General features: G+C 51.9%; 2 protein-coding genes across 7 annotated transcripts in view; both read right to left on the bottom strand.

Annotated features, from left to right (window-relative positions):
* The window catches only part of SLC43A2 (solute carrier family 43 member 2), a 63,966-nt gene extending 49,262 nt beyond the window's left edge, over positions 1-14,704 (bottom strand). Inside the window, exons 1-2 of one of the 6 annotated variants that reach the window (XM_078154765.1) lie at positions 14,680-14,704; positions 11,821-12,044 (exon numbers count right to left, since the gene is read on the bottom strand). In XM_078154765.1, coding sequence (XP_078010891.1) covers positions 11,821-11,980 — 160 coding nt within the window. In that variant the 5' untranslated portion in view covers positions 11,981-12,044; positions 14,680-14,704. Of the gene's footprint in view, positions 1-3,545; positions 3,619-11,820; positions 12,045-12,528; positions 12,630-12,959; positions 13,128-14,679 lie in introns of those variants that run through there. The other 5 variants (XM_021007023.2, XM_021007021.2, XM_021007024.2 and 2 more) reach the window with 5 other exon arrangements.
* Positions 14,705-16,218: 1,514 nt separating this feature from the next.
* Positions 16,219-26,540, bottom strand: part of SCARF1 (scavenger receptor class F member 1) — a 14,358-nt gene continuing 4,036 nt past the window's right edge. The window contains exons 4-11 of the mRNA XM_021007070.2: positions 26,208-26,540; positions 24,340-24,558; positions 23,070-23,198; positions 22,816-22,919; positions 19,742-19,862; positions 17,894-18,015; positions 17,650-17,796; positions 16,219-17,348 (exon numbers count right to left, since the gene is read on the bottom strand). The exon at positions 26,208-26,540 is cut by the window's right edge and continues 193 nt beyond it. Of these exons, the coding sequence (XP_020862729.1) occupies positions 16,495-17,348; positions 17,650-17,796; positions 17,894-18,015; positions 19,742-19,862; positions 22,816-22,919; positions 23,070-23,198; positions 24,340-24,558; positions 26,208-26,540 (2,029 nt within the window). The 3' untranslated portion in view covers positions 16,219-16,494. The remainder of the gene's footprint in view (positions 17,349-17,649; positions 17,797-17,893; positions 18,016-19,741; positions 19,863-22,815; positions 22,920-23,069; positions 23,199-24,339; positions 24,559-26,207) is intronic.

Raw genomic sequence — 26,540 nt, 5'->3', positions numbered from 1 at the left:
TCAGAGAAGAAAGAAAATAGGGCATGTTGTTTGAGGGAAGAGCTGGGAAGGATATGAAACAGATTGAATTCCCGGGAGTTGAAGACATCCGTGCGGGCACTAAGGCTAAGGCAAAGAAACCTAAATTCTCTTCCTTTCTCTGGTGTTGTCCAAGAAAGAAGCCTTGTCCTAACTGGAGGCAAATCGCCTGGGCCCTACCGTTCTCCAAAATTGTCACCTCTGGTCTAGACCTGGTAAGCCATTTCAGACTCTGCCTTGGCTAACTATTCTCTAGGCCAGAGGTTCTCAAACATTTTGGTCTCAGGATCCCTTTATGTACACCCTTAAACATTATGGAGGAGCCCCCCCACCCCCACCCTAAGAGCTTGTGTTTACAGGGGTTATAGGTAACGATATTTTCCCTATTGGAAATTTAAATGTTTTATTATTATTTTAAAAAACAGTTCTGACATTACAGATCCCTTGAAAGAGTCTTGGGTACCCAGACCACACTCTTTCACAGCATGCCTTCTAGATGTTTTTAAATGCATGAAATAAAATACACAGGGTTACAAAGGAAACCAGTTATGTTCAAATGGTTAAAAAATTAAAAATCAAAAACAATTCAGGGACCCCCCCTGAAATCTATCCACAGACCCCAGAATAAGAACTCCTTCTCTAATCTATTATGACAGAATTTTTTTTTTTTAAAGACAGAGCTCTTCCTGTGTGCCAAGACAGCCCTGCTGGCACTGAGAGGAAGGAAGCAGGCCCTTCTTTTTGGCCCTGTGCTGACAAGGTCTCTGTACAGCGTGGACCTGCCAGCTTAGCTGGTGAAAAGAGCAGAGGCTGAGGCACGAGGAGACAGAGGAGCAGCACACCCTTGGATCAGTCCCTTCCCCTTCCTGGACCACTAGAGGCCTCTGGGGCCTCTGCCAGCCCTGGGGCCAGAGTCTCAGGATCCTTACAAGGAGCCTAGGCCTTAGGAACATTTTCCTCATATCCAGTAGAAAGTGGCCTCCGAGCCAGTCTCACCCATTGCTCCTGGGAGGGCAAGCAGAGGGAGGTAAAGACCCCTCCCTCACCCCTCTCCTTAACATGGGCCCCTCCTCAGCCTCCTTTCTCTTATTCCTAACAAGGATGGCTCTCTGGGCTAGAGCAGAGGAAGACCTTAGGATAAGCAGGTGAAACAGCAGTAACATTTATTTACTAAACAGGGAAGGAGGGTAGAGGGGGGGAGGGGGCAGCGGTGGACTAATTTCTGGCCACAGACAAGTGCTGCCTTTTGTCATTTACTCGCTGTGTGACCTTAGGCAGATCCTGAACCTCTGGCAGGCCTTGCACGTTTCCTTAGATGGCCTGGACGGCTCCTTCCTGCTCGAGTCTAAAATGTCTTGAAGGTTCCTCCCAGTTCACACAAGCTATGGTTTGTGATCTCTCCTCCTCTGTCCCTCTCCCCCTCCCTCCCTCCTCCTCTCCCCCCCCTCCTCATCCCCTCCATCCCACTCCTCTCTCCCCACCCCCCACCCCCAAAGTGGCAGGACCATGAGAAAAGATGGGCAAAGAAGGCTGAGAAGCCCACCTCTCCTTCCTGGTCAGACTGGGCTGCCTTGCTGGGTGGGGGCATACTCCAGACAACATCTACCTGCTGCCTTGGACACATCACTCAATGTCCCTGAACCTAGTTCTGTAGGGGGCTTCTAAGATCCCTGCTGGCTCCAAGTCTCCATTATAGATTCAAAGTTGGAAAGGAGCTCAGAGGACTGCCCAGGTCTCTCACGTTGCAGACATAGAAACGCTAGGAAGGGGCAGTCACTGCCCAGGGTCCCAGAGACAGCAAACGTCAGCAGCAGGATTTGAACCCTGCTCCTCTGACTCAGACTCAGTACTCCGTCCACTGCATGGTGATACCTCCTAATGACTCACTAAGGAGTAGAGGGCTGCCTTGGGAATTGGTTGGCATGTTCTCTGTCCATGGAGGGCTTTAGAGCAGGACCACGGGACCTCAGAGGCTTGAGTCCAATCTCTTTTACACAGAAAGGAAGTGGGACCGAGATAGAGGTCTGGTGACTTGCCCAGGTCACCCAGCTAAGCGTCTGAGGCGGCACTAGAACTCAAGGCCCAGCACTCTAGCAACCACCATGCTGGCCAGCTGCATCAGACTCCAGGACGACCATGTGCAGGATATGCTGGAGAGCACGGCCACGGAGAGCCTCCAGTGAGGCAGAAAGCCACCAATTCCCTCCCAAGGAGCTCATTTCATGAAGTGTTAGGACGCTGCTCAGAGGGAGGGTGGTAGGACCAAGGAGCGCTAGGCCCAGAGTCAGAGAACCTGGGTTCAAATCCTACAGATGACACTTGCTAGCTGTGTGACCCTGGGCTAGTCAGTTCACTCCTTTTTTTTTTTTAAAGACTGAGTCCTACTACAGCAATTTATTTATTTATTTATTTTTGGCTAGGCGCTGGGGTCAAGTGACTTGCCCAGGGTCACACAGCTAGTAGGTGTTATGTGTCTGAAGCCGCATTTGAACTCAGGTCCTCCTAAATCCAGGGCCGGTGCTCTATCCACTGAGCCACCTAGCTGCCCCAGTCAGTTCACTTCCAATGCACTCAGGAGGGGGTTCACCTGCTGGTGTTGAGCCACAAGGGAAGCAGGAAGTGCTATCACATGCCTAGAAATGCCCACAAGGTAAGATCATCATAAATAACCAGAAGGATGCCCTGAAGGTGCTCCACCCACTGTAGCTTACCTGAAAGCCAGAGATAAGGCCACAGCATGTGGCACCCCAAAAGCCCCTCCGCCCTTCGCCTGGCCAGCGCATCCTCTGCTGGTGCTTCCACTGGCTGTCCCGTTCCAGGAAAGGGGAAACAGAAAGAAGACTGGTAGAACAAGGGCGAGGGAAAGGCAGAAACAGGGCTGTTTACCAGAGGCCCCAGAGGAGGGGAGGAGGAAACAATACAATGGTCTGTTCAAATGAACTTCACCACAGCAGAGTCAAAGAAAGCACGGCTGAGCCAGCTGCAACAGCCATCAACAGCCGTCAACAGTCAGGGAAAGAGCGATGCTGCCCCAGCTCCTCCCGGGAAGACTCGCTCCCACTCAGAGAGGCTTCAAGGTCTGCAAAACCTATGACACATGTCACCTCACCCAACCCTGCGCACCAGCAGCTACTGTTATCCTCATGTTACAAATGAGGGAAACTGAGGCTTCCAGATCAAGCAACTTGCTCACGGTCACACAGCTAAGAAGTGTGTTAAAGAGTAATACTAATGCAGGCAGCACGGCATAGTGAATAGAGTACCGGGCTTGGAGTACTGAAGACCTGGGTTAAAATCCTGCCTCAGACCCTGATCAGCTGTGTGACCGTTAAGCAAGTCAGGCTAATCTATGGACACGTGTTCATTAGGTACCTACTGTGTGCTAGGCACTGGAGACACTCACACAAAAAAATAAACTCATCCCTCTGCTCCAGGGGCTTCCATTCTAACAGAGAGGAGGCTTGCCTCTAAGGTCCCTTCCTTCCCCAAATTAATGAAGGTTCTCCCCCACTCCTAGGTCTACCTACCAAGTCACTAGGCCTCCAGCAATCACCAAAAGATCCGAGAGCTTTTTCCTGAATCTCATCAAATGAAAAACCAATGACAAACAGTCAGGGCCCTCTGGGATGACTGATCTCACTAAACCTGGGAAGTCCTTAGAACAAAAGAGGCCCTTTGATTAGTGCTTCAGGCCCTGGCCTGGCTTCCACACAGCTCCTTCCCCACCCCCACGCCCATGGGATGCCAGGCTCCAAGAATATCTTGCTGACTGGGCTCAACCTGGACAATCCCACCCCAGGCTCTCCTGTCCCTCTCTGAAATCCTCAGTCCATCCTATCCGGCAACAGGAAACATCTCAGTTCACCAAAGGAGATGTGGGGGAGAGGTCAGTCCCAGACACTGAACAAAACAGGAGAGAAGACAGAGCAGAGAAATAAAGGGTGGTCCCCCAGCCAGACAGGGCCTCACCACTCTCACATAGCTGTGTGTGAATACAACCCCCCTTCTTTTCTCGTCTTAATTAAGGAGAAAGGACCCAGAACAGGGATGGGCAAGTTGCTGTAAATATCCCCACTGTTTTGGGGGTAAGAATAATCCCTTGATACTGCATGAAGGGGGATGTCACAAGGGGGATGCCATCCCCAAGGTCCCTGAGAACAAACACTAACCAGACAGACTCTTTCTGGACATGCAAAACAAGGGGAAGCCAGCTGATGGCGGGAGGGGGACCGACTGGGTCACAGAGAGTGAAGGCAGGCAGAGTGAGGGGGAAAGACAGAATTACCAAGGGAATGATGGGTAATAGGGAGATGTCGCTTGCCCAGAAGGGTGCCAGATCTCACTCTGCAGCTGGTTCCATCCCAGGATGGGGAATCCAGCCCTCAATGCAAGGGGCAGCCACACAAGAGTGGAGCCATCCAGGGCTTAGTTGCCCCGCTTGGGGTTCTGGGATAGGAATAAGAACAGACAGCAAGGGGCTCCCAGAACAGACCCAGCCTGGCGCTCTGAGATGCAGGCCAGGAATGCCCTGGGGCCCTCTTTGGAGAAGAGGGAGGCAGAAGCTATTGTGATAGGAGAAGCAGGGGAAGGAAGGCAAAGGGACAGCACAGTGGCCTCTGCCTGTGTGACCCTGGACAAGTCATTTCCCTGGCTCGTGCCCCAGGCACCTAAGAAAGGAGTTCTTCACCTCGGGTCTGTGAACTTCTTTGTGTTTGGTTACTGTGCTGATCTCTGCACTTCAATATAATTGGCTTCTTCCTTGGCATTTTATTTTATTCTGAGAAGAAAGGGTCCTGAGGTTCCACCAGAGCGCCAAAGGGTCCACAGGTACCTGAGAGTGGGAGGTTCCTCACTGACAGTTCCTACTCTAATGAAATCACCAAATAAGCAGACTCAGCAGCCCCGGCAGCTACTTCTCCTGATGGATTTCCCCTCCCCTAGGCCCATAAAAAAAATAAAATGGGTGACACGTGGTCATGTAAACCACAGCGAAAGTGAAAGGGTGGACAGTTAGGAGTCCTGCACCTCTGGCCTAGGAGGATGGGAGGGGACCATAAAATGGGAGTGCCCAAAGCACCACACTGCAAAGTCTATCTATTCCATCATCCCCTGGGCAGCCCTCGTGACCCAGGTGACCTAGCACCCACCGTCTCCAGCACCAGTCAATTGGGTGCCCCAGACGAGCTCAGAAAAGTGCCCCCCTCCCCTCACCTGTATCCCTTCCCAAGCCTCAGCCATTGCTCCTGACATGGAGGCATCATTGTTGCACAAACATTATTCACAGGAGTCACTGCAACTCGAGTGAGACTTCACTTAACGAAAACTAAATTACCTACGTGGCAGAGCAGCGGGCACACTCTGGCATCCAAAACACACGCGTTTCCAGGAACATACAAACAAGTCTTTCTGTTGCATGTCCCTGCCTGTTGTGTCCTGGGCAGCCTTGGGATCGGCAGTCTTAGCCCTCACTCCCCTTGTCTCAGGACAAGACCTCTCTCCTCTCCCTCCTTCCCTTTCTCCTCCTTCCCCTTCTCTTCTCCCTCCGTCTCTCTCTTGTTCATTCTCTATTTCTTAGTCTTTCTCTTTCTCTGTCTCCCTCCCCCACCACTCCCCCAAGAACACCCTAAGAGCTCTGAGGACATGGGTTTGAGCCTCAGCTCTAGCTCACCAGCTCTGTGGCCTTGGGCACCGTTCAGGGTCTTCTGGGTCTTCCTCTACAAATGAGCATCACAAAGTACCGTGCTCTCTGCCTGACAGGCAGCTTAGTGCAGCCAGGCAGCCCTGGGTTCTAGTCTTACCTCAGATCCAGCCTGCTTGTGTATCCCTAGGCAAGGTACGTACTTTCTCGGCCTCCCGGGCAGCCATTCCCTAAGACTCTGGATTATAGGGGCAGCTAGGTGATGCAGTGGATAGAGCACTGGCCCTAAAGTCAGGAGGACCTGAGTTCAAATTCAGCCTCAGACCAAATACTTGACACTTACTAGCTGTGTGACCCTGGGCAAGTCACTTAACCCCAATTGCCTTAAGAAAAAAAAAAGACTCTGGATTGCAGAGTAGGGGAAGCCCTGCTTTGGCCTCCATCAATCGATCGGAGGTTCCCAGGCCAACAAAATCACGGGCCTGACCTCCCCCCACCCCATCCCAAAGAATATTAAGGTCTAAAGATGAAGGACAGGAAACTCATAGGATCACAGAATTAGAACTGGAAGAAGGCTCTGATTTTATTTATTTATTTTTCCAACAAACAAGCCTTTATCCTGACAACACCCCCACCCCCACCCCCGGCCCCGGCCCCCCTTCCCCCACTCCCCATCCCAATTGAACAATAAAAAAGGAAAAAAAACCCACTGGTAACAACTAGGCCCAGTCAGTGGAAAGCTCTTCACCCTGGGGCCCGGCCCCCCTCCCCAACAAATACAGAAGTCACCGAAGGTCACACAGCAGTAAGTGGCAGAGCCCAGGTTTTGACCTACATCCTGTGATTCCAATGGAAGGGAGGCAGATGGGGTCAAGGAGCTGTCCTTGGGGGTCAGGAAAAGCTGGGTTCAAGCCCTGCCTCTGGCCCATCTGGACTGTGTGACCCTGAGCAAGTCACTTCCCCTCTAAGCATACTCAGGCAACTCTCTAAGACTATAGATGTCAGAGAAAGCGGTCAGCCTGTGGTGAGTAGCAGGGGAGTTTTCTCTCCCAAGAGTTCCCTCTAACAATGAAATCACATAATGAGGTATCTGACAGAGTTTTGGGGATGAAAATGCTTTGTAAATGTTAAAGTGTGAATCTGTATACATCTCATCTCCTCTTGGGGGCATGCATCCAGTTTTACACAACTCTGTATCCACCACAATCACCACCACAACCCAGGCCATGCCTTGTGCCCTGGAGAACAGCCCACTGGAAGCACAGGCTTCTTCAAACTGCATGCCAAGAGGCTGGGTCCTAGAGTACAAGACACTAGCACAAGGAAGAAGGCAAGGCAGCCTGGGCTCCAGTGCAGGGGAAAGGACAAATCAGGGAGAAAACACCATTCTCCCTGGCCGAGGTCCCACAGTGGTGTTCTGCCAAGGCCACCTCAGAGCAAAAGGAGCCACCAGGGAGTCCGGTGTCTGATGGAGACACCCCAGACGTAGGTTGGGCTCTTGGGTCCCTGATTCTGCCTATTCCCTGTCAAGTCCCAGGAGGAAGGGGTCATAGATTTAAAGGTGGAAGGAACCTTAAGGGCTGGCTAGGTGGTATAGGGACTTGGAGTCAGCAAGACCCCAGTTCAAATCCTGCATCAGACATTTACTAGCTGTGCGATCCTGGGCACAGCACCTCCCTTAGAGGGTGAAATGAGATAATAATCGTAGAGCCCTTTGTAAATCTCAAAGCCTTACACAATTCTAGATTTGATCCAATCCAACCCCCTCGTTTTACAGATGAATAATTAGAGGCTCAGAGAGGCTTTTTGATCTAACCAAAGTCACTCATGAAGCAAGGAGCAGATCCAGGATTTGAACCCAGGGCCTCTGACTTTTTCCACTGAACTACAAATCGTCCCTTGACGCTGACTACCTGTGTAAAACTGGGGGAGGGGTGGGCTAGCTGGCCTCTGTGATCCCCACCAGCTCTGGGGCTCTGACCCTGCGGCAGCACCTCCCCCTCACCCATTGTACCCACTGCACTCTAGCCTTCCAAGCTGAAAGTCAAAAACAAAACCAAAGGTCAGCCTGGTTCTGACCCCCACGGATGCCTGGCCAGGCTCTGAAGAACATTCAGAGAAGAAGAAAAGCCTTGACAGGCTCAGGCTGACTGTCTCCAAACTGGGCTTAAAAGACAAACAGAAGAAAGCTGATCAATTTGCATTTTGCCCCTTGTAAATTGGCCTCTCCATTCCAGCTTTCCTTTAGAGCCAATCCTCCCGAGGCAGCTAAAGTTCTCCATCTAATTGCCTCTTTAGCACTGCCAAGTTTGAAGACTTTAAACCTATTCGACAAAAGATCTGAACCATAAATCTGCCCATCTTAGTCAGAGGCCTGCCATGACTTCTGGTCCTGAACAAGCAACAGGTCAGAGCAATCTCCCAGAACTGCTGATAAGGAACGCCAGCCCCGATAAACCAACCTGGGTCAGCAGGAATTCCAGCAGAAGATGCTGGATCAACAGGTTAGGGGCACAGAATCAGCAAAACCAAAATTCAGAGAGGAGCAAAGGGCTCCCAGGGAGCCCGGCTCTGAAGACAAAAAAAGCCGCTCAGAGGCCTACTGCCGGCCGTTCTGGCCAGCGTAAGAACCTGCTTTCAGTGCAATTCAAGCCAACTCCCCTGACTCAGCTCCGCCAGCAGGTACTCGTACCTGCTACATGCTGGGCACAGAGACAAAACAAATACACATCAGTCCCCAGCCTAAAGAAACTTAGTCTACTGGAATCCCAACGAAAGAGGGTCCCCGATTAAACAGAAGAAAACTTTAAAATGAATACAGAGGCCAAACTGGCCAGGTTCTTAGCCAAGATAAATTCTTGAGGACTATTTTTCAACATTAATTGGTTTTCTTTGTAATCTTAAGCATTTAAAAACATGATTCTGAGAAGGGGTCCCACAGGCTTCACGGACTACCACCAAAGGCGTCCAGGACACATACAAAAGAGACTCAGAACCTCTGTTCTAGGGTGTCACTAAAAAGAATCTTCCCCACCCATGTGGTCTCCGTGCAGGTGAGGCAGAGAACCAACCAGGCCTGCCCACAGCCTTGCTGACTGGACTAGACAAAATAGTTCATATTACCATTCGGTGCTTAAAAACCACCACCACCACTCACACTTGGTAGTCTAGTCCTGAAACCCAATGAGAAGGGAGGTAGCCAGTCCAGGTATGAGGGGTCAGGAAAGGGAAAAGGAGAATTTGCCAACTAATTCAGTCCTTTCAGAGAACTCATTAATGTCCTCACATCTCCCAGACTTAGCAGAAACCACCTGTCCAGAGAACAAGGTCTGCCTCTCCCATCACCCAAGATTTCTGCTGATGAGGGCAAAGCCCAGCCAAGAGCCCTTAGGCTATTAGGAAATGTTTTTTGAGTAGCTAAAGGTCAAGGGTTACAAGTGATAGACTCTCTGCCCTTTTCCAGGCATCTACCTCCCTCCCCCCACACACTTTCTGACCCTGAGCCTCTTAAACTTGGCTTCCCTCATGAACCCCAGACTCTTGCTCTCCTAGGGGACAAGGGGAGGATTGGGCACTGGTTACCCCAGCAGCAAGCCTGCCTGCCTTGTTTTCTCTTCACTCAAGCTAGGGACTCCAAGATCACATTGGCAGGAGAGGAAATCAGGCCTAAACTCAACAAGAGTGCTGTGCACGGAAGGCCTGGGGAGGAAGATCTAAAGTTATCATCTAAATAGCCAGTTTTAGACTGGCTAGGGCGGGGGCTGGGATTGGGATGGATTATCTTTTATCTAAATTTTCCAACCCTTGTAAGTGGACAGACTTGATTGGGGGTGTTACTTCCCCTAGTTTCCTGGAGAACCCTAGGGGTGTTATGCCCATCAGCATTATCTAAGATTCCTTACCTGAAGCAAACAGACCAGGAGTCTTCATACTTAGGTTCTACTCCCAGGCCTACCCCAACTAAGCATTCTGATCTCAGCTAATTCCCTTTTTTCCCTACATCCATTTCTTCCTCCCAAAAAGGGCTTCGAAGTCCCTTCAAGTCTGTGACCCTGGGGCCCCAAGCTATGACAATTTAGCCAAAATGATCAAAAACCAAACCAAACCAAAAACTGGATGTTGTGACCTTACGGGGACATTGGCCATCTTTTTGAAGCTCCAAATCCCGATAAGTGGTCTGGGTCAAAGGGCATTCTTTTTTGCAGGTACAGGAAAAAGAACTGGATGGGAGGTTTTGACAGGTGGTGACCTTCTAGGGGAGGAAACTCCTTCACCCAAGCTAAGCCTCAGCACTTTCACTGTGATTTAGAGTCTCTGAGCTCTTTCAAGCACTGGAGGCTAAGTGACTTTCCCAAGGTTACCCAGCAAAGCTTGAACTCTAGTGTTTTCTGACCTTGAGAATGATTCCCTTTGCAAAATCTCATTAAACAGTCACTGTCCTTCCTTGAAATTTGGACAGTTCTAGCAAATTCCCGTCAATTGGTCTCTACACCTACAGGATATTCTTCAATTTTGATAATCACACAGTAGCTAATATTTCATTGTTGTTCAATTACATCTAACTCCTCATGGGGGTTTTCTTGGCAAAGATAATGGAACAGTTTGCCATTTCCTTTTTCAGTTCATTTTTACAGATGAGGAAACCGAGGTAAACAGGCTTAAGAGACTTGCCCAGGGTCACACAGCTGCTAAGTGTCTAAGGTTGGATTTGAACTCAGGTTTCCTGGCTCTAAGTCTGGTACTCTACCCACTGCGTCTCTTAGCTGCATAGCTAGTACTTTACCTACGGCTTTAAAAGACATGAGACCCTTTGGAGTCATACGATCCTCACAACAAATCCGTGTTGTGAGCACTGCTAGTGTTATTCTCATCATTTTATAGACAAAGAAACTGAGTTTCAGAGAAGTGAACTGAGTTGTCAATGCAGCTGGTAAGTACTGGGGGGAGTGGTCAATAGACCTCTCTAGAAGTGAACGTCCCAACTGGGATCCTAAGTGGCTAGTGGAGCCTCAGAATGTCAAAACAGGAAGGGTCTCAGAGACCCTATCTAATCCCACCCCTCCATCACAATTCCCAAACAAATCAGCACAACCTCTTTAAGGAAGGAGGAAATAGCCCTTGAACATCACACAAAGCAACTAGACTTAGTCAGCTAGTTTCCAAACACACCATGCCCTTAGGGAACTTCCATTTCAAGACCTTTTCCAATGGGCCAAAGTCCAGCTCCTAAGCCTGTAAGCTTCCCAAGGGCAGGGGTCTGTCTCCTCTGGGGCTCCAGCTAGAGCAGGAGGTTAATAATGCTGTAGAATGATGACAAACCAGCCTAGGAAGCACAACTTCCTCTTGACACTTCTCACACATTTGTCACTGAGTCACACTGAACAAAGCTGGGCTCATTTGAGAGAGCATCAGAGACGTGCCTAGAGCCTGCTGTGTGTGGTGCCCAAGGATGCCATGGTCCGGTCACAGCGACAGGCCGGGTTCTGGAGTCTGAGCTCCTTGGCTGGGAGGCCTTGGTCACGTAAGTCTCTTAGATTTAGAGCTGGAAGACACTTAGAGACTGCGGGACCCTAGAAATGGAGACAACGGGGCCTGGAGGTCTTCCAGGTCTAACCCCTAATGTGAAAGAGGCAGAAACAGACCCTGAGAAAGGCAACTGGCCAAAACCACACAGGTAGTAATTGACAGAAGGTCCCACTGGAACCCAACCTGAGGTTCTTTCCACTACATCTTAACCTTAATTTGCTCATCTATAAAATGGGGACAGTGAAGTTTACACCTTCATATTATACAAATCCCTTCCATCCATACTGCTTAGTCTCCCATTTCCACCCTTTATTTGCTTTGTGGCCTCCCCTCTGTGGATCTCACTTTCCTCATCTGTACAATGGGGATAGTAATACCTGTATCCCAAACCTCCCTTTACAGCTAGCAATTGGGAGGATGTTTATGTAGGGTTTTTTGGGGCGCTAAGGCAACTCTAAGTGATCCTACACGCGTCACCATGGGGGTGGATACAGAGATTATAGAAATAGAGACCTCCCTGGAAGCCTCTGAGTGGTGGGAAGAACAGGATAATCCCGCCCTAGCCAGGCTCGATGATATCACCCCATTTTAGAGCGTACCCATAAGCCCCAGACCCCTCCCCGCCCCCCACTGCTTACCTGGCTCTGTACACAGATAGGAGTAGAAGCCCTCAGACTTGAGCATGATGAGCAGAGACCCCCAGCCCAGGAGGACGGCAGAGAAAAGGAGATTTTCCACCACAGCAGTGCAGGCCATCCACCATCGCCTCCGGTGGGCAGTGGCCAGAGTAGGGGCCATAGCTCCAGGCGGGTGGGTGAGGGGACAACCCAGACGGAGGCCGGAGGACAGATGTGATGACAACCTGGACAGAGAACTCCCGGTCACAACCTGGGTGCTTTGATGGGAGGAAGCAGTGGGTGGCTGGCGCACCTCCCCCTTCCCTAGCCTCTGCAGCAAAATGCAAACTATGTCACCCCCTTCCAAGGAGGCTGCTGCAGGTGGGGGAAGGAAGGAGGGTTGAACAAGAGGCAGGCTCGACCCCTGGAGGAGCCAGGAAGCCCGGCAGGGAGCTCAGACCTGCGACTGAGGCCGCTCATCCAGAGCCGGAGCCCGCTGCCAACTGCAGCATCACCCCCCTCCCCGTGCCAGTCGGACTGGAAGCTCCCCGACCCTCGTCCCCATTTAATGCATGGGGAAACTGAGGCACAGAGGGAGGAGGAATAAAGATTCCAGAGTCCCTGGGTCTGAGTCTCGCTGCGAGGGACGGATGGAGTCGGAGAGCTCGCAGGAGCAGCAGTCGGACACTGCTCGGGGCCGCAGGGAGGGAGGGGGGCTCCCCGACTCACCAGCACCCGCCGCTGTCCCAGCCCGAAGCAGCGAGCACTCCCGCCCGCCCGCTAGCCAGCACACAGACCGCGCTCTAAAGGAGCTGCTCCTTTAACCACAGAATCAGCACCCGGAGCTGCGAGACGGCCCGCCTCCCTGCTCGCCCATTGGCTCGGCGGCCCTGAGGAGCCGCGGCCCCATTGGCGGAGCTCCGGGTCGCTAAGTGCCACGGGCACGCGAGTCCGCATGGGACGGGCGAAGCCGGTTCGAACCGGCGGCGCGAGCCGCTCGCTCTGCCCCCCGCCCTCGTCCTCCCCCCCCCCCGGCTCCGGTCCCGGCGCCTCGAGCCCGGAGCGCTCCCGGTCCCACAACGTCAGGCTCCCGCCCCTTCCCCACCTTATCCATCACTCCCGCCCGGCCTCCGAGCCCCGTGCTGTGCCTGTTTCTGTACCTCGCTCCCACCCCGCAGACAAACAGGCCTCCTCCTTTCTTCTTTCCTCCGGGCCGCCTGGAGCCCTAGGACTGAAACACTCAGCCCCTCGGTGCCGCTCACCCGGCTCCCACCCGATGTGTGTCGGGCCCGCCCGGAGCCTTTTCTGCCCCCCTTTTATTCCAGCCCTTTTATTCCGACCCCGAGAGGAAAACACTGCCACGCGCTGATTGGTCCAGACGGCGCTGGAAACAGGCAGCAACCAATCAGCAGCCGCCCGCCCGGCAGCGAGCACTAGCCGGTTCCGGCCGGACCGAGAGACAAACAAGAGAGCTTCGGGGAGGGGGGAGGGAGAGGAACAGGAGGGGAGGGGGAAGCGGGCTGCGGGGACCCCTGGCTCCTCGCCCCGCCTCGCCCCGGCCCACCCAGCCTGGACGCCCCCCTCCGCCCTGACTGGGACTGTGCCCGGGCCACCGCACCCCTCGGGGACTCCCCCGCCCCAGTTATACCGCCCGACACCCCAGATGTGCTCCTTAGCCCCCCTTTATAACCGTAACCGCCAGATGCGTCCCCTTTACTGCCTTGACCCCTAGATGCGCGCCCCTCCTTCGGCTGTCCTTGCCTAACCACCCCGTTATACCGTCCTGAACCCCGATGTATCCCCAGCTGTTTTCCCTCTGCCCCCCTTTACAGCCTTGACCTCCAAATGAGCCCTCTCCCCCGTGCTGTCCTCACCGACCCCACCCGTCCTGAACCCAGATGTTGCCCCAGCTTTGTCTCCCACCCCCATTTATCTCCTTGCCCCCGCAATTCACCCCAAGTTGTCCCCACTCTCCCATGACAGCCTTGATCCCAGACGTGCCCTTCCCCATGCCTTCTTCGCTGACCCTGCCCATTATACCACCAGCCTCCCCAGTTTCGTGATCCCCTTACTTTCCTCCATCTGTCTCCTCTGCACCCCCCTTATGTCACCCATTCCCCTGGATGTTATATGTCCTCTGTAGGGGTTTTTACCTAGTTGTATCTTCTCTGTCCCCATTCCTTTATACAACCCTGACCCCCAGATGTGTCCCCCACACACTCTATGTACCACCAGTCCCCCCATATGCCCTCCGTGCTGCCCACTTCTCTGTGTCCCCTTTATAGGACGCTGACCCCCCGCCCCAGCTAGGTTCTCCATCCCTACCTACCTCCTCCACTCCCACCAGCTGTGTTCTCTTCATCGCTCCAAGCACCCTCCCCTCCACGTCTCCCTCCCTCATGATTTCCCCAGCTGTGTTCTCCTTCCTTTGGATCTTCCCTCCCCGGCTATGTCCTTTTGGTCCTGCTATTTGTTCTTTCTTCCCTTGGAACCCCCCAACCCAATCCTTCAACTGTATTGAGTCCTCTGGGACTTTATCAATATACGCCCCCATACCCCATCCCATGTGCTACCTTTATACTACCCAGTTGTCTGACATTTCCCCCTCCACCCCCAACCCAAAGTCAGAGGGCCAAGCTGCCTCCTCTTGCTGGTTTCTCTGCATTCTGAACTTGGTGTTTGTGTGTGTCCCCCTCACCATCTCCCCCTGTCCATCTCCCTCTCCCTGGAGTGCAATTTCCCAGTCTCTGAGCTCCCCTGTCCCCCAAGGGTGTGTCTCCCCCAGAGCTCCTTCCAGGACTTGTCGAGTCCTCCCCCCCAGGGCTGGGTCCTTGCCCTTCTGGGGCCCAGTTCAAGGTCAGTAGGGCTCTTCAAGCAGACCTTGTGGAAGGCAGCCAGTGCTAGCGACGGCAGCTGCAAGCCCAGTCCCAGGAGCCAAATGGACAGGGGCCTGGCTTCCAGGGCTGAGGACTCAAGCTATCTGGAACTCCGAGTTTCGCTGTGGGACAGAGAAGCTCCACCTTCCACCCAACTCAGATCCTGTCCCCTAGCTAGACTGAGGAAGGACTCTGGGGGCCTTCTGCTGCTGCTCCCCCACCCCACAGTGCCGCCCACCTTCTCCGAAGGGGCACTGGGCGGGGACCCTCCCTCCTCGGGAAGCCCTAAACCATCCTCCCCGTTTCTTCTGCCTCTAGTGCCAAGGCCAGCGTGCTCCCTCTGCTGGACAGATGGGCATCTCACACCCCTGGCCACGTCCTCCCCAGAGCCAGGGCCATAGTGGGAGGCGGGGCTGAGCTAGGAAAACTTGGGGGGCAGGGGCAAAATCAAGCTTGTGGAAGTAGGCACCGTGGCGCTGCTCAGGAGCCCCAGGGCTACTGCTACTCAACCAAAGAGGCCCCGAGTTCAGACAGCTAGGTGTTGCAGTGTTGGAATTAGGGACACCCGAATTCAAATGCTGCCTCAAACTAGAGCTGTGTGACTCTGGGAAAGTCCCTTCATCTCTCAGCCTCAGTTTCCTCATCTGTAAAATGAGGGTGATAATTGCCCCAACCTCAGAGGGTTGTTAGGAGGATCAAATGAAACATGTATGTAGGGGCAGCTAGGTGGTGCAGTGGATAGAGGACCCACCCTGGAGTCAGGAAGACCTGAGTTCAAATGCGGCCTCAGATACATAACACTTACTAACTGTGTGACCCTGGGCAAGTCACTTAACCCCATTGTCTAGCAAAAAAAACCCCCACATATGTAAAGTATCTTGCAAAGCTATGTAAAACGCCAGCCTTATTGTTTAATCCTGTGCCATCCCCAATGGTAACTAAGGGACAGACCTGGAGCAGCATATGTGCAAACCTGGAAACCTTGGAAGGCTCCTCGCTGCTTACTGACTCAAATCCAAATTGCTTAGCCTGCCATTCGAAGGCCTTCTTCAGCCTCTCGCCAATTTCATTCGCCAGCTCTGCATCTTTGCTGGACTCCCACCTCCTCCAGTCCCCTTCCCTCCAGTTCTGCCTGTGGGGAGGTGGGGAGGGAGGGGAGGTGATTAGAGGGAGCTAGATGGAGGGTAGCCCTGGAGCTGTTCATTTAGAAGCAGAGGACTCGGTCCAAATTCTGTCCCTGACTTGTTGGACCTTGGACAAGTCACTTAACCTCAATGCCCTCTAAGATGACTTTGAAGGCCTCTTCCAGTTCTAAATCTGCGATCCTGGCCATCCTGCCCTTGAAAGGTCGGCTGAAGTGCACCCTTTTTCTCCAGCCAATCTTTATTGTAGTTATTTGTGGACTTGCTTATTATATCTTGTTCCTTGGACCAGATCTTCTGCATTTCTGTGTCCTATGTATCTAACTACACCCCCCACCACCATTTCGTGTCTTACACCCAGTGTGCTTGATAAGGACTATTTGGTTGAATAAGCAAAGGAAGAAAGGAAGGAATCTTTTATTTTTCATTTTTTGCTGGGGGAAATCCTGGAGGGAGGAACACGAACTGGAACCTGCCTGGCTCCCATCCCTGGTTATGGCCAGATTGTTGAGCTGACTCCAGAAAGAAGAGGAGAGGTCTCTGACCCATTAGCCTGCTCGCCATAGCCTTTTATTCAGAAGGAAGCAAGACCACGTGCCCCAGGCCTCCTGTAGCATCAAGGTCCCTTTCCCATCCTTCCCCTCTGCTTCCCCACCCCCATCCATGCCTGGGAGACCTCAGGAATTCAAGGTGCCAGAGCTTGGCTTGACATTCTCATACTGCGGTTCATCGTCCACCTCCTTTTCAGCCAGCTGCCCAGCCTCCTCCAGCACAGAGAGGTCATCCCCTCTGACTACCCCCGTTGTGTCCCCTAGGCTCCTGGCACCATCATGCCCCAGCCTGCCTGTCTCTTCCTCCTGGCTGGCTTCACTGAGTGCTGCTTTTTCAGAAAGCTCCAGGACCTGGGGGGAGTCAGGGCTGGGAGCGGGGGAAGGGGTGAGGGTGCCCTTGTCCCGACTCAGGGCCCTGCGAGGAGGCTTAGGAATGCTGCCCTTTGCCTTGGGCTCCACCCGACCCTTCTGGAAGCTGCCAAAGCGTCGGAGGACAGCCCGCACAGGCCCCTCAGCTCCCCTGGGAGTCCCTGCCAACATGTAGATGGTAGTCACAGGGCCTGGGCTTCTCCTGCTGCTACTCTCAATGGCCTCCACCCTCTGAGCCACAGTTCTGCCCCCAAGAGCAAGCCTCTGGTGGCCACCAGACAAATCCCCCTGAGCAGCAGTGGTGCCTGGAGGCTCTTGGAAATCAGGCTGTAGGTCCTCTGGCCCCTGGGGACCCTGAGGCCCCTCAGCCTCCTGCCCCTCAGCTTGGGGCTGGCCTGGGCGGGATAGTCGCTTGGGCTTCCTTGAGGGACTGGCCAGCTCCCCAGAGCCCAGGGAGTTCTGGGGCCCGAACTTGGTGCCTTCAGCAAAGGAGACCGATGGCCGCTTGGCTCGGGCCAGGCTGGAAGTTCGTGGGATGACAAAAGGTGTGGATGTATCATCTGGTGCAGAGATGGGTTTTCCTGCCTGATAAGCCTCTTGGAGTTCTTCCTCTGTGAAAGGGATAACAGCTCAGGGAGGAAGGAAAGGAGGACCGGACCCAGGGCCCAGACCCGATTCCCCCCTACTCTCACTGTTTCTTTCTGTTACTTCCCCCACCCACAGTTTTTTTCCCTAGTCTGAGAATTATGCCCCCAACTCAGGCTAAACCAAGGCCCCAGGGGAGGGGGATGAAGGAACTAAGTTGGGGTGAAGGGGGTAAATCCCCCTGAGGGGTCCAGGGAGGCCAGGCTTAGTCAAGGGGCAAGGCTAGCAAGGTGATTGGGGAGGATGTGTGATGGAGGAGGGCCCTACCTTGTTGGGGAGGCACACAGTAAGCTGGTCCCTCATCCTCTTCCCCAGAGTCAGTATCAGAAGAGAAGGAGTCATCTGACGCCCAGCCAGCAGAAGGGGGCTCAATGAAGCTGTGATTGAAGGGGATCTCTGGGTCATGGTGGGACACTGTGGGGAGAGCCAGGTCAGGAGGGCCAAACAGGGAGCCCCTTCCCCATCCAGGCCCAGGGCTCCCAAGGCCCCCCTCCTTCTGTCTCCCTCCTACCTGTGACCCGAGGCAGCTTGTGATTGCTGAGAGAGCCGCAGGGCAGTGCCGAGCCCAGGCTGCTCAATGCCCCCCTGACCTGCATCTTTACTCGGGACACAGCAACCCCATCTCTGGCTGGCCTGAAGACAGCAAGAGGAAGGTCAGGCAGAAAGAAAACCCGGTCAGTGAGGGAGTGAAGTAACCATGCCTAGAGTCCTGGAAAACAACTTTTCCTCTCTCCCAAAAACATAAGCAGAGTTCATTATGGAAAGCTCTTATTTCATTCCCATGCTCTAAAACATTCAATAGCTCCCCATTCCTTACAGGATAAAGTCCAAATTCCTTAGCTTGGCATTCAAAGCTTTTCCAGCCTCACTTCCAATGACTTCCCTGTATAAAACCTGTATAAGTCTGAAGCTTTCTTCATGTTATTTCTGCCAGTCCTCAAGACCCCATTTCAATGTCACCTCCTACAGGAAGCCCTCCATGATCAGAAGTGATCTCTCTCCACTCTGAATTCCCATAGTACTCTGTTGACACACACACCACACACTGACTTGTCATATACAGTTATCCAAGTCAGGGAAGAGGTTTTCCTTCCTTATCATCATTTCTTTGAATCTTATTTCTTCTATAGGAGGGGCCTTGCTTCCTTATGTCCCTATGTCTCCTTCAGGGCCTACCTCTCTGGCTTGAACATATAGTAGGAATCTCATAAATTGTGAATGAAGGAATAATTAGCTGTGTCACCTTGGACAGATCATATACCCTAAAGGGATTTGAATCCCTTTATCTGTGAAATAGAGCAAATGGCTTCTATCTTGCCTACCTCACAGGGTTTTGGCAAGTTTAAAATGGCAGAATAGATCAAACCCTGTCTTGAGAAAGACAAAAACACCACTAGACAAGTTACATGGCACCTAAGTATTTCTCACTCAGCCTTGGCACACCTTCCCTCCCATCTGAAGTTTTACAGTAGAGAGATTGCTGGGCTTGCAGTGCTCAGAGCCTTTCTCTAGAGCTGGAAGGGACCTCAGAGGACATCGAGCCTAACCTCCCCTCACTTTACAGAGGGGGAAACTGAGGCACCAGGACATGAGCTGGCTAGTCTAAGATGACATGGGGAATAAGCCCCGGCAGGAGTTTTTGAACTCCTGTCCTTTGGCTCCAAAGCCAGTGGTTTCTACCTATTCTTCCTTGCAAATCCCTATCCTTAGCTAATACTTTGTCTAGGTGACCAAGATTTCACTTCTTTCTGAGCCTCAGTTTCTCACATACAAAATGGAAATAATCATAATAATAGGGAAAGGCTTCATAAACATTAAAATGCTGTTTACATTTCAGTTTTATTATTCTCTAAACCAGCTAGAGCTGATTACTTCTTATCTTTCTCTTCTCGGGGAGATATTAGGGCTCCATCCCACCCTCTGCCCAAGGACATCTAGGCTCCGGCTCAGCGGACTGGTCCCGGAGCACTCCCTCCCAGCTATGGTGATAAGAATCTTCAAGTTTGTCCCTCCTTTCCTGTGCCTAAGGGCTGAAATCAAGTTGCTTTATTTTGGGGAGAGAAAGGGAGCACTTCCAGAAAGTTCTTGGAGACTCCTGTCAACATTTGACTCTATCTTCCCCTTCCCTGAGAGCTAGGAGTCTCAGTACCTGAAGTAAAGGTTGGCAGGGAGGGAGACAGCAGGGACTGCAATCATGAGGTTCCCCCCTTCCCTGCAGAACCTGCTTTCTTCCCTCTCCTCCCACCTCCTTTTCCAATGTCCTGGATTCTAACCAGCATCCCCCCCTACTGCACCCGGTCTTCCACATCCCACCCTAAGCCCAGAGCCCTGTCAACCCTGATCAGCCCTGAAGTGATACCTGTCCTTGGGGTCAGGCTGAGCCGCCCAGCAGCAGCAGGAGATGCAGGCCACAATGCCCAGAAGCAGCAGCAGCAGGGGAACCAGGATGCCAGTGAGGAGGGCGCCCTGGCCTTGAAACCCTTTGGGGAAGAAGAAGAAGCCACTGGGGAGGGAAAAGGTGCGGGGCGGGGGGGGGGGAATCTTTGATGTCCCTGCTTCTTACTGTGGCAAATCCAACCCATGCTGCCAGGATTTCTAGGCCTCCACAATCTGGCCCTGGCTGACTCAGCCTCTTTTATCTCCCACTGAGTCCCTAGTTAGGCCTATCTCCCCACCATCCTATGATAGACACAGTGGCTCCCGCCTTCCTGCCATGCACCTTATCCCCTTGAAAGACCTAGAACTTCATAGACATAGGGAATCCTACCCCCAGTGCAAACCTAGTCTCCGTCTCTGAAACGGGTGTTCAACCAGAGGAAGGAGAATTCCATTGAGGTGAGCCTTTACAAATGTAATTTCATTGGATCCTCACCATGACCCTGGGAGGCAAGTGCTTTTATTATTCCCATTTCACCATGGAGGAAAGCCTCCTCTTACAACTAAGCACTCTGGCTAAGGAGAGGCCATTTCTCTGCTGTACAAAGTCCTGTCGATGCCCTCTAAATTCCAGCACCCTGTAGCAAAGCCCCCATTGCCCCACTCCAGTTATGGTTATGTTTCAGCAGGACCTGCCACAGCCTGTGCTCCTTGGGTAAGGCACTTGAAAACTCGGGTACCGTCCATGCACTGGAGCAGGACTTTAATCCTCCCCTTCTCATTTAGGACCTAGAAATTGGGCTCACGGCAGGAGAGAACATAGCAACTTAAAGTCTACCCTTCTGTTCTGTATGCTACCCATCCTTCCAATCTCACCTCCAGGGAGCCTTCCCTGATTACTCCATCCCAATTGAATTCTCCTTTTTCTGAATGCCTACAGTACCCATGGTTTACACATCATAGATTTAGAGCTGGCAAGGATCCTAGAAAAACATCTGTCTATTCCAACTTCCTCATTTTACAGATAAGGAAACTGAGACCTACACCTAGTAAATGTCTGAGGTGGGATTTGAACCCAGGTCTTCCCAGCTTCCTTCAAATCTCAGTGAACCCCCCCCCTTCTTCAGGAAGTCTTTCCTGTTCTTCCTTAATGCTAGCACGTGCCCCTTGAGGTCACCTCCAATTTAGCTTGTGTATAACTTGTTTGTATGCAGTTTGCATGTTGTTTCCCTTCCCACCCACGTTAGACTATGAGCTCCTTGAGGGCAGGAACTATTTTTGCCTTCTTCGTATCCCCAGCAGTCAGCACCTAGTAGGTGCTTAATAAATGCTTGATGACTTGCCTTGACTTTGTGGTTCCAAGTCCAAAACTATTCACTTCACTCAGGGTTCTTGAATGGACCTCTTTATACTCTTAAAAATGATTGAGAACACCCCCCCCCCAAAGCTGTTGTTTATGTGGGTTATATCCAGAGGTATGATGGTAACTATTTAACAACCAGCTCTCTAAATATAACAGAGTATCCACTTTTTAAGTTTCATCTGCAACACTTTCTTAACTCTAGACAATCGGTGAAACAACAAACTGAGGACTGTTTTGTAGACTTTACTGATTTCTGAGGTGTAAATCCTCGCCCTGAAAGTTTAACAATCGGCACTTCAGAGCCAGGTGAGCTGGCTCCAGCATGCCTCTGTACAACATCTATCATTATCTACTGTATTAGAACAGTAGAAGTTTTAGTATTGTTGTGAAAATGGTTTTGATCTCACAGACCCCCTGAAATGGTCTTGGGGATCCCTAGGGGTCCCCAGACCACACTCTGAGAACCAAGGCATTGCCCCAGGCTGTCTCCATCACACAGTTTACTACTCAACTAGAAACTGTTCCATATGGATCCTCTCCCTGCTATGTGGGTTAATCTTCACTCCTCAAAGGGACTGGAAGGTCTTACAGGACAGGGATGCTGTCAGGAGTTCTTACGGCAAGGGATGGGCAGTATGTCCTGGTGGGTAGGGTGTTGGATTTGACGGTTAGGAAAACCTGACATGAATCCTTTTTTTTTTTTTGGTAGGTAATGGGGTTAAGTGACTCGCCCAAGGTCACACAGCTAGTAAGTATCAAGTGTCTGAGGCCACATTTGAACTCAGGTCCTTCTGACCCCAGGGCCGATGCTTTTATTCACTGCTGCCCTGACCTGACGTGAATCCTGCTTTAGACATACTACTTGCTGTGTGTCCGCCAAATTTCTCCCAGTCTAGTTTCCCTATCTGCCAAATGGGGATAATGGTACTACTCACATCCAAGGACCCTGTGAGGTCATTTCTGTAAATGATTTTGCCGCCTTCAAAGAGTGATGTAAATTGCCAGCCGTGACCCGGCTAGCTCAATGTTGGGGGGCATAAGAACAGTGGTTTAGAGCCGGAAGGAACCCGAGAAGTCATCTAGTCCAGTACACACCTTGTGCTTTATATAGGAGAAAACCAAGGTGAGGAGAAAGGAGTTCACTCACCCACGGTCACCCGTGGTTCTTGTCCCCGGGCCCGTGGGAAAGGGCCCTTGCTTTGCAATCAGGGGACCTCAGCTCAACGTCCACCTCCAGTCACTTGGTCCTTCCCCGGGACTCGGTTTCCTCCCTTATAAAATGAGTAGGTTGTACTAGCAGGCTCTGAGATCCCCCCAGCTACAGAGAAATAAATGGAATTAGACAAGTTGGAGACACCTGCCCCCTAGACGAGCTAAGTAAGCCTAATGTCAGGTGTCTATTTATAAAATGCTTCTCAGGAGCGGCTAAGGTATCATAACGGGGGAACTTTGGACTTACAGTAAGGAAGACCTGAGTTCAAATCCTGAATCAGACTCTTATTAGTTGTGTGACCCTGGGAAAGTCACTTAACCTCTGCTTGCCTCAGTTTCTTCATCTGTAAAGTGGGGATGGTGATAATAGCACCTGCCTCCCAGAGTTGTGAATACCAAATATCCTACAGAAATTCTAGCTCTCACTGTTGCTGGGAGGAAAGCCCACTGTTCCTTTCTCCCTCCCCCTCTGCCAGTCTTACCCAGTTCACAGGCTCCAGAGGCAGGGTGGCAGGGCCCCTCTGGGCAGGGGCAGGGAGAGGAACAGTTGACTCCGTAGAAGCCAAGGGGACAGGAAACATTGCAGCTGGGGAGGAAGAGGAAGAAGGAGGCTTCAGATGGGGAATTGCTCCCACCTGGACCAGTCAAGCAGCTTGATGCCAGAGAGGGGCATCTCTGAGTTCAAGAGGCCAAGAAACCCCCCTACAGAGAGGCCCTCACCATCAGTCCGTCTCACCTGGGTCCCCAGTAGCCCGACCTGCAGACACAGTCTCCAGTCACAGCATCGCAGATGCCCTCGACACAGGGAGGGCATAGTGACCCACAGGCCTCACCAAAGGTGCCAGGGGCGCAGGGCTCTTCACATCTGGGGAAACACGGGACCGGAGGAAGATCAGAGGTTTCAGGCTAGAAGTCACCTCAGAGACCAGCAACTTCAGCCCACTCGTTTTACAGATGAGGAAACTGAGGCCCCGAGAGGGGAAATTACTTGTCCAAGATCACACAGGCAATAAGTAGGAAACATCCAATCCTTTTATTTTCCAGAAAAGGAAAACCAAGACCCCAGGAGGCTAAGTGTCTGTGAACGAGGACACAGCATCATGAGTGACATCTCCGGGTCCTCACGTTCCACTTGTATTGTACCGAACTGCCTCCCATGCACTGACACATTCCCTCATAACATGGGCTAATGACGGCTGGGGAAGGGTCTCCTGCCTCCCTTCTCCCTGAGACCTTAAATCCCTTCTCCAGGGAACCAAGTGGTCAGGAGGTGAAAGGGCGAGTCACCTTCACCCTAAAGGGTAAAAGACTAACCTTGGCTCCTTTCCTGAGAGCAGGGAAAGGGGAGAGAGAATGGGGAGCCTGAAGTGAGGAGACATAAAGGAAGAAAGAGATTCCGGGGACATGGAAGGTGAGCCAAATTCTGCAGAGTTCTCTTTACAATAATAGTAACTATTATTATTAGCATTTATATGGGCTTTGCATCCATGAGCTCATTGATTGTACTACAAACCTGTGAGGAAGATGCTAATGGCACAAGATAATAACATTAACCCCATTTTACAAATGAGGAATCTCAGGGAGAGACAGAAGTGAAATGACTCTCCCAAGGTCACACAGCTATTAACTGTCTGAGATGAGATTTGAATTCAGGCCTTCCTAACTCCAAGCCTAGCACTCTATCCACTCAACCACCTAGCTGAAAGAGAGTAATGTTTCCAAAAAGACCCCTCAGTGCACCCTACCTTGTATCCCAGCCCCTCTCAGGGCCTGCCTAGGTCCCATCTCTCACTGAGGTGAGTAGGTTCTGGTCCCCCAATAGCAGCCCTTACAGGGGCCTTTCAGAGAGGTGGGGGACAGTGGAGAAGATGGACCACTCCCCCAGGTAGAAGTTGCCAAGGCAGGGGATTATCTTGGAGGTCCCATACCCAGTTCTGTGTCCTGTCCTGCCCAGCTCTCATCACCCTCTGTGGGGAGATCTCAGAGACAAAGAGGTTCTTTCTTACCTAGACCCTGTTCGGCCCGGGTCACAGTGCTGGCAGTGCCCAGTCTGCGGCTGGCAAGCCTCACCTTGCCGGCACTGGGGACAGAGCTGCCCGCAGTTCTCCCCATAGGTGCCTGGTGAGCATGGCTTATTACAGTGAGTTCCATTCCAGCCAGGCTCACAGGCCAGGCAGGCCCCTGTATCAGGAGAGCAGGGCTGGTTCTGTCTGCAATGGCCACAACTGGAAGGGCAGAGGAGAAGGAGAGGGGAGGGGAGAAATTGTAGATGCCCTGCTGTGTGTCACACATCCCAGACCCTCCTCTTCCCTCAGTCCCCTTCACCGGCCTGCCTGCTCCCGTCCTATCCTGGCCCTGATCTCTCACCCCCACCTGTTCTGAAACAAATCAAGGTATATGAATGTTATTGAAATAATATTTATTGTGCCATTAAAAAATAATAAAAAGGGATGCTTTCAGAGAAGACCTGCGTGAACTGAGTTAGGAATGAGCAGAGCCAGGAGAACTATTTAGACAATAACAAGAAAAGATGAATGAGTCTGAATGACTGAAGATCTCTGACCCCCACAATGACCAGCCAGGATCAGCCAGGCCTGCCAGGAAGCCTGTCCCATCTCCTGACAGGTGGACAGTGGCCTCCAGGCCTACAAGGAGAGTCATGCTTTTGGAGAAGACCAATGTGAGAATTCATTTTTTGCGGGGGGAGGCTAGGCAATGGGGTTAAGTGACTCGCCCAGGGTCACACAGCTAGTAAGTGTCAAGTGTCTGAGGCCGAATTTGAACTCAAGTTCTCCTGACTCCAGCGCAGGTGCTGTATCCACTGCTGCCCCTTGAGAATTCACTTTGTTTGATCATGCAGACATTGCAAGAATTGTGTTTTGGTTTTTGAGGTACAGGGAGGAGAGAGAGAAAATAAATGCTTGTCAATTGAAAAAAAAATAAAAGATCTTGAAAAAGAAATCACAAGGACTTGGTGAAACTGAAGTGACATTTTTGTATTGAAATTAGTTTAAATGTAAATAGCAATTTAAACAAATATAAATTAATCTCAAAAACTGAGAAAGAATCCCACCAGAATTTTTCTATGAGACAAATATCATCCTAATACCTAAGCCAGGGAAAGATAAAACACAGAAAGCAAATAGAGTTGCTTGGGTTGATGGTTAATGTTTCTATTAAACATTCCTATTTTTAAAGTAGTCATCCACCCAGACCATCAGTGACAGGAAGCTCATCTATTGGGATGACCACTCCATTTTTTTTTAAGGCAATGGGGTTAAGTGACTTGCCCACGGTCACACAGCTAGTAAGTGTCAAGGGTCTGAGTCCGAATTTGAACTCAAGTTCTCCTGACTCCAGCGCGGGTGCTCTATCCACCACGCCACCTAGTGTGGACCCAACCAGTCCATTTTAAATAAATCATCATTAAGCTTTTCTTTGTATGGTGTTTCCAAATCTGTTCCTCTCCCAAATCTCTTCCCAACAAAGCTTCTATCCATTGGTCCTGGTTATATTCTCTGGATCACTCAGTTAGGTGGCAAGAATCTCTTAAGTCTACTATGTGCCAAGCACTGTGCTAAGGGCTGGGGCCCCAGTGAGAGGCAAAAACATGTTCCCTGCCCTCAAGGAGCCTACACTGGAACAGGGTAGGCAACGTGCAAACTACCATGTGCAAAAGACAGCATAGATAAGTTGGAAGGAATCTGAGAGGGAAAGCTCTAGCATTAAGGGGGCAAGCAAGTCTAGGTACCGACCCCCCTTTCTGTCCCTTCCTCTTCCTCTTCCCCCCATCTCCATCCCTCTGACCTCCTCCCTTCTCCTCTCTGTCCTGGAGGACTCCCCAGCTTGGGCCTCCCCGCCCTGGGTCCCTCACCTGTCCAGGCACTGGACTCCATAGCGGCCCGGAGGGCAGGCCTGCTCGCAGGACGGGCCCCGGTACCCTGGGCGGCAGGTACAGTGCCCGTTGGTGGGATTGCAGTGGCCGTGCTGGCAGGTGCAGGGCTTCTGGCACTCGGGGCCCCACCAGCCGGCCCGGCAGATGCAGCGGCCTGTGTTTTGGTCGCAGGCGGAGTGATGGCACGAACACCGGAAGCTGCAGCGTCTGCCCCACCAGCCCAGCACGCACTGGCAGGCCCCAGTCATCTGGTCACAGCCCGAGGAAGAGGAGCTGCACTGGCAAACCTTGCGGCAGGTGGCCGTCCACCAG

Source organism: Phascolarctos cinereus, unplaced genomic scaffold (assembly GCF_003287225.1).
Source record: "Phascolarctos cinereus isolate Bilbo 61053 unplaced genomic scaffold, phaCin_HiC Scaffold_5;HRSCAF=322, whole genome shotgun sequence".
NCBI classification, from domain to species: domain Eukaryota; kingdom Metazoa; phylum Chordata; class Mammalia; order Diprotodontia; family Phascolarctidae; genus Phascolarctos; species Phascolarctos cinereus.
Note: the sequence above shows the minus strand (reverse complement) of the source record. Positions and strands in the feature narration are given on the sequence as shown.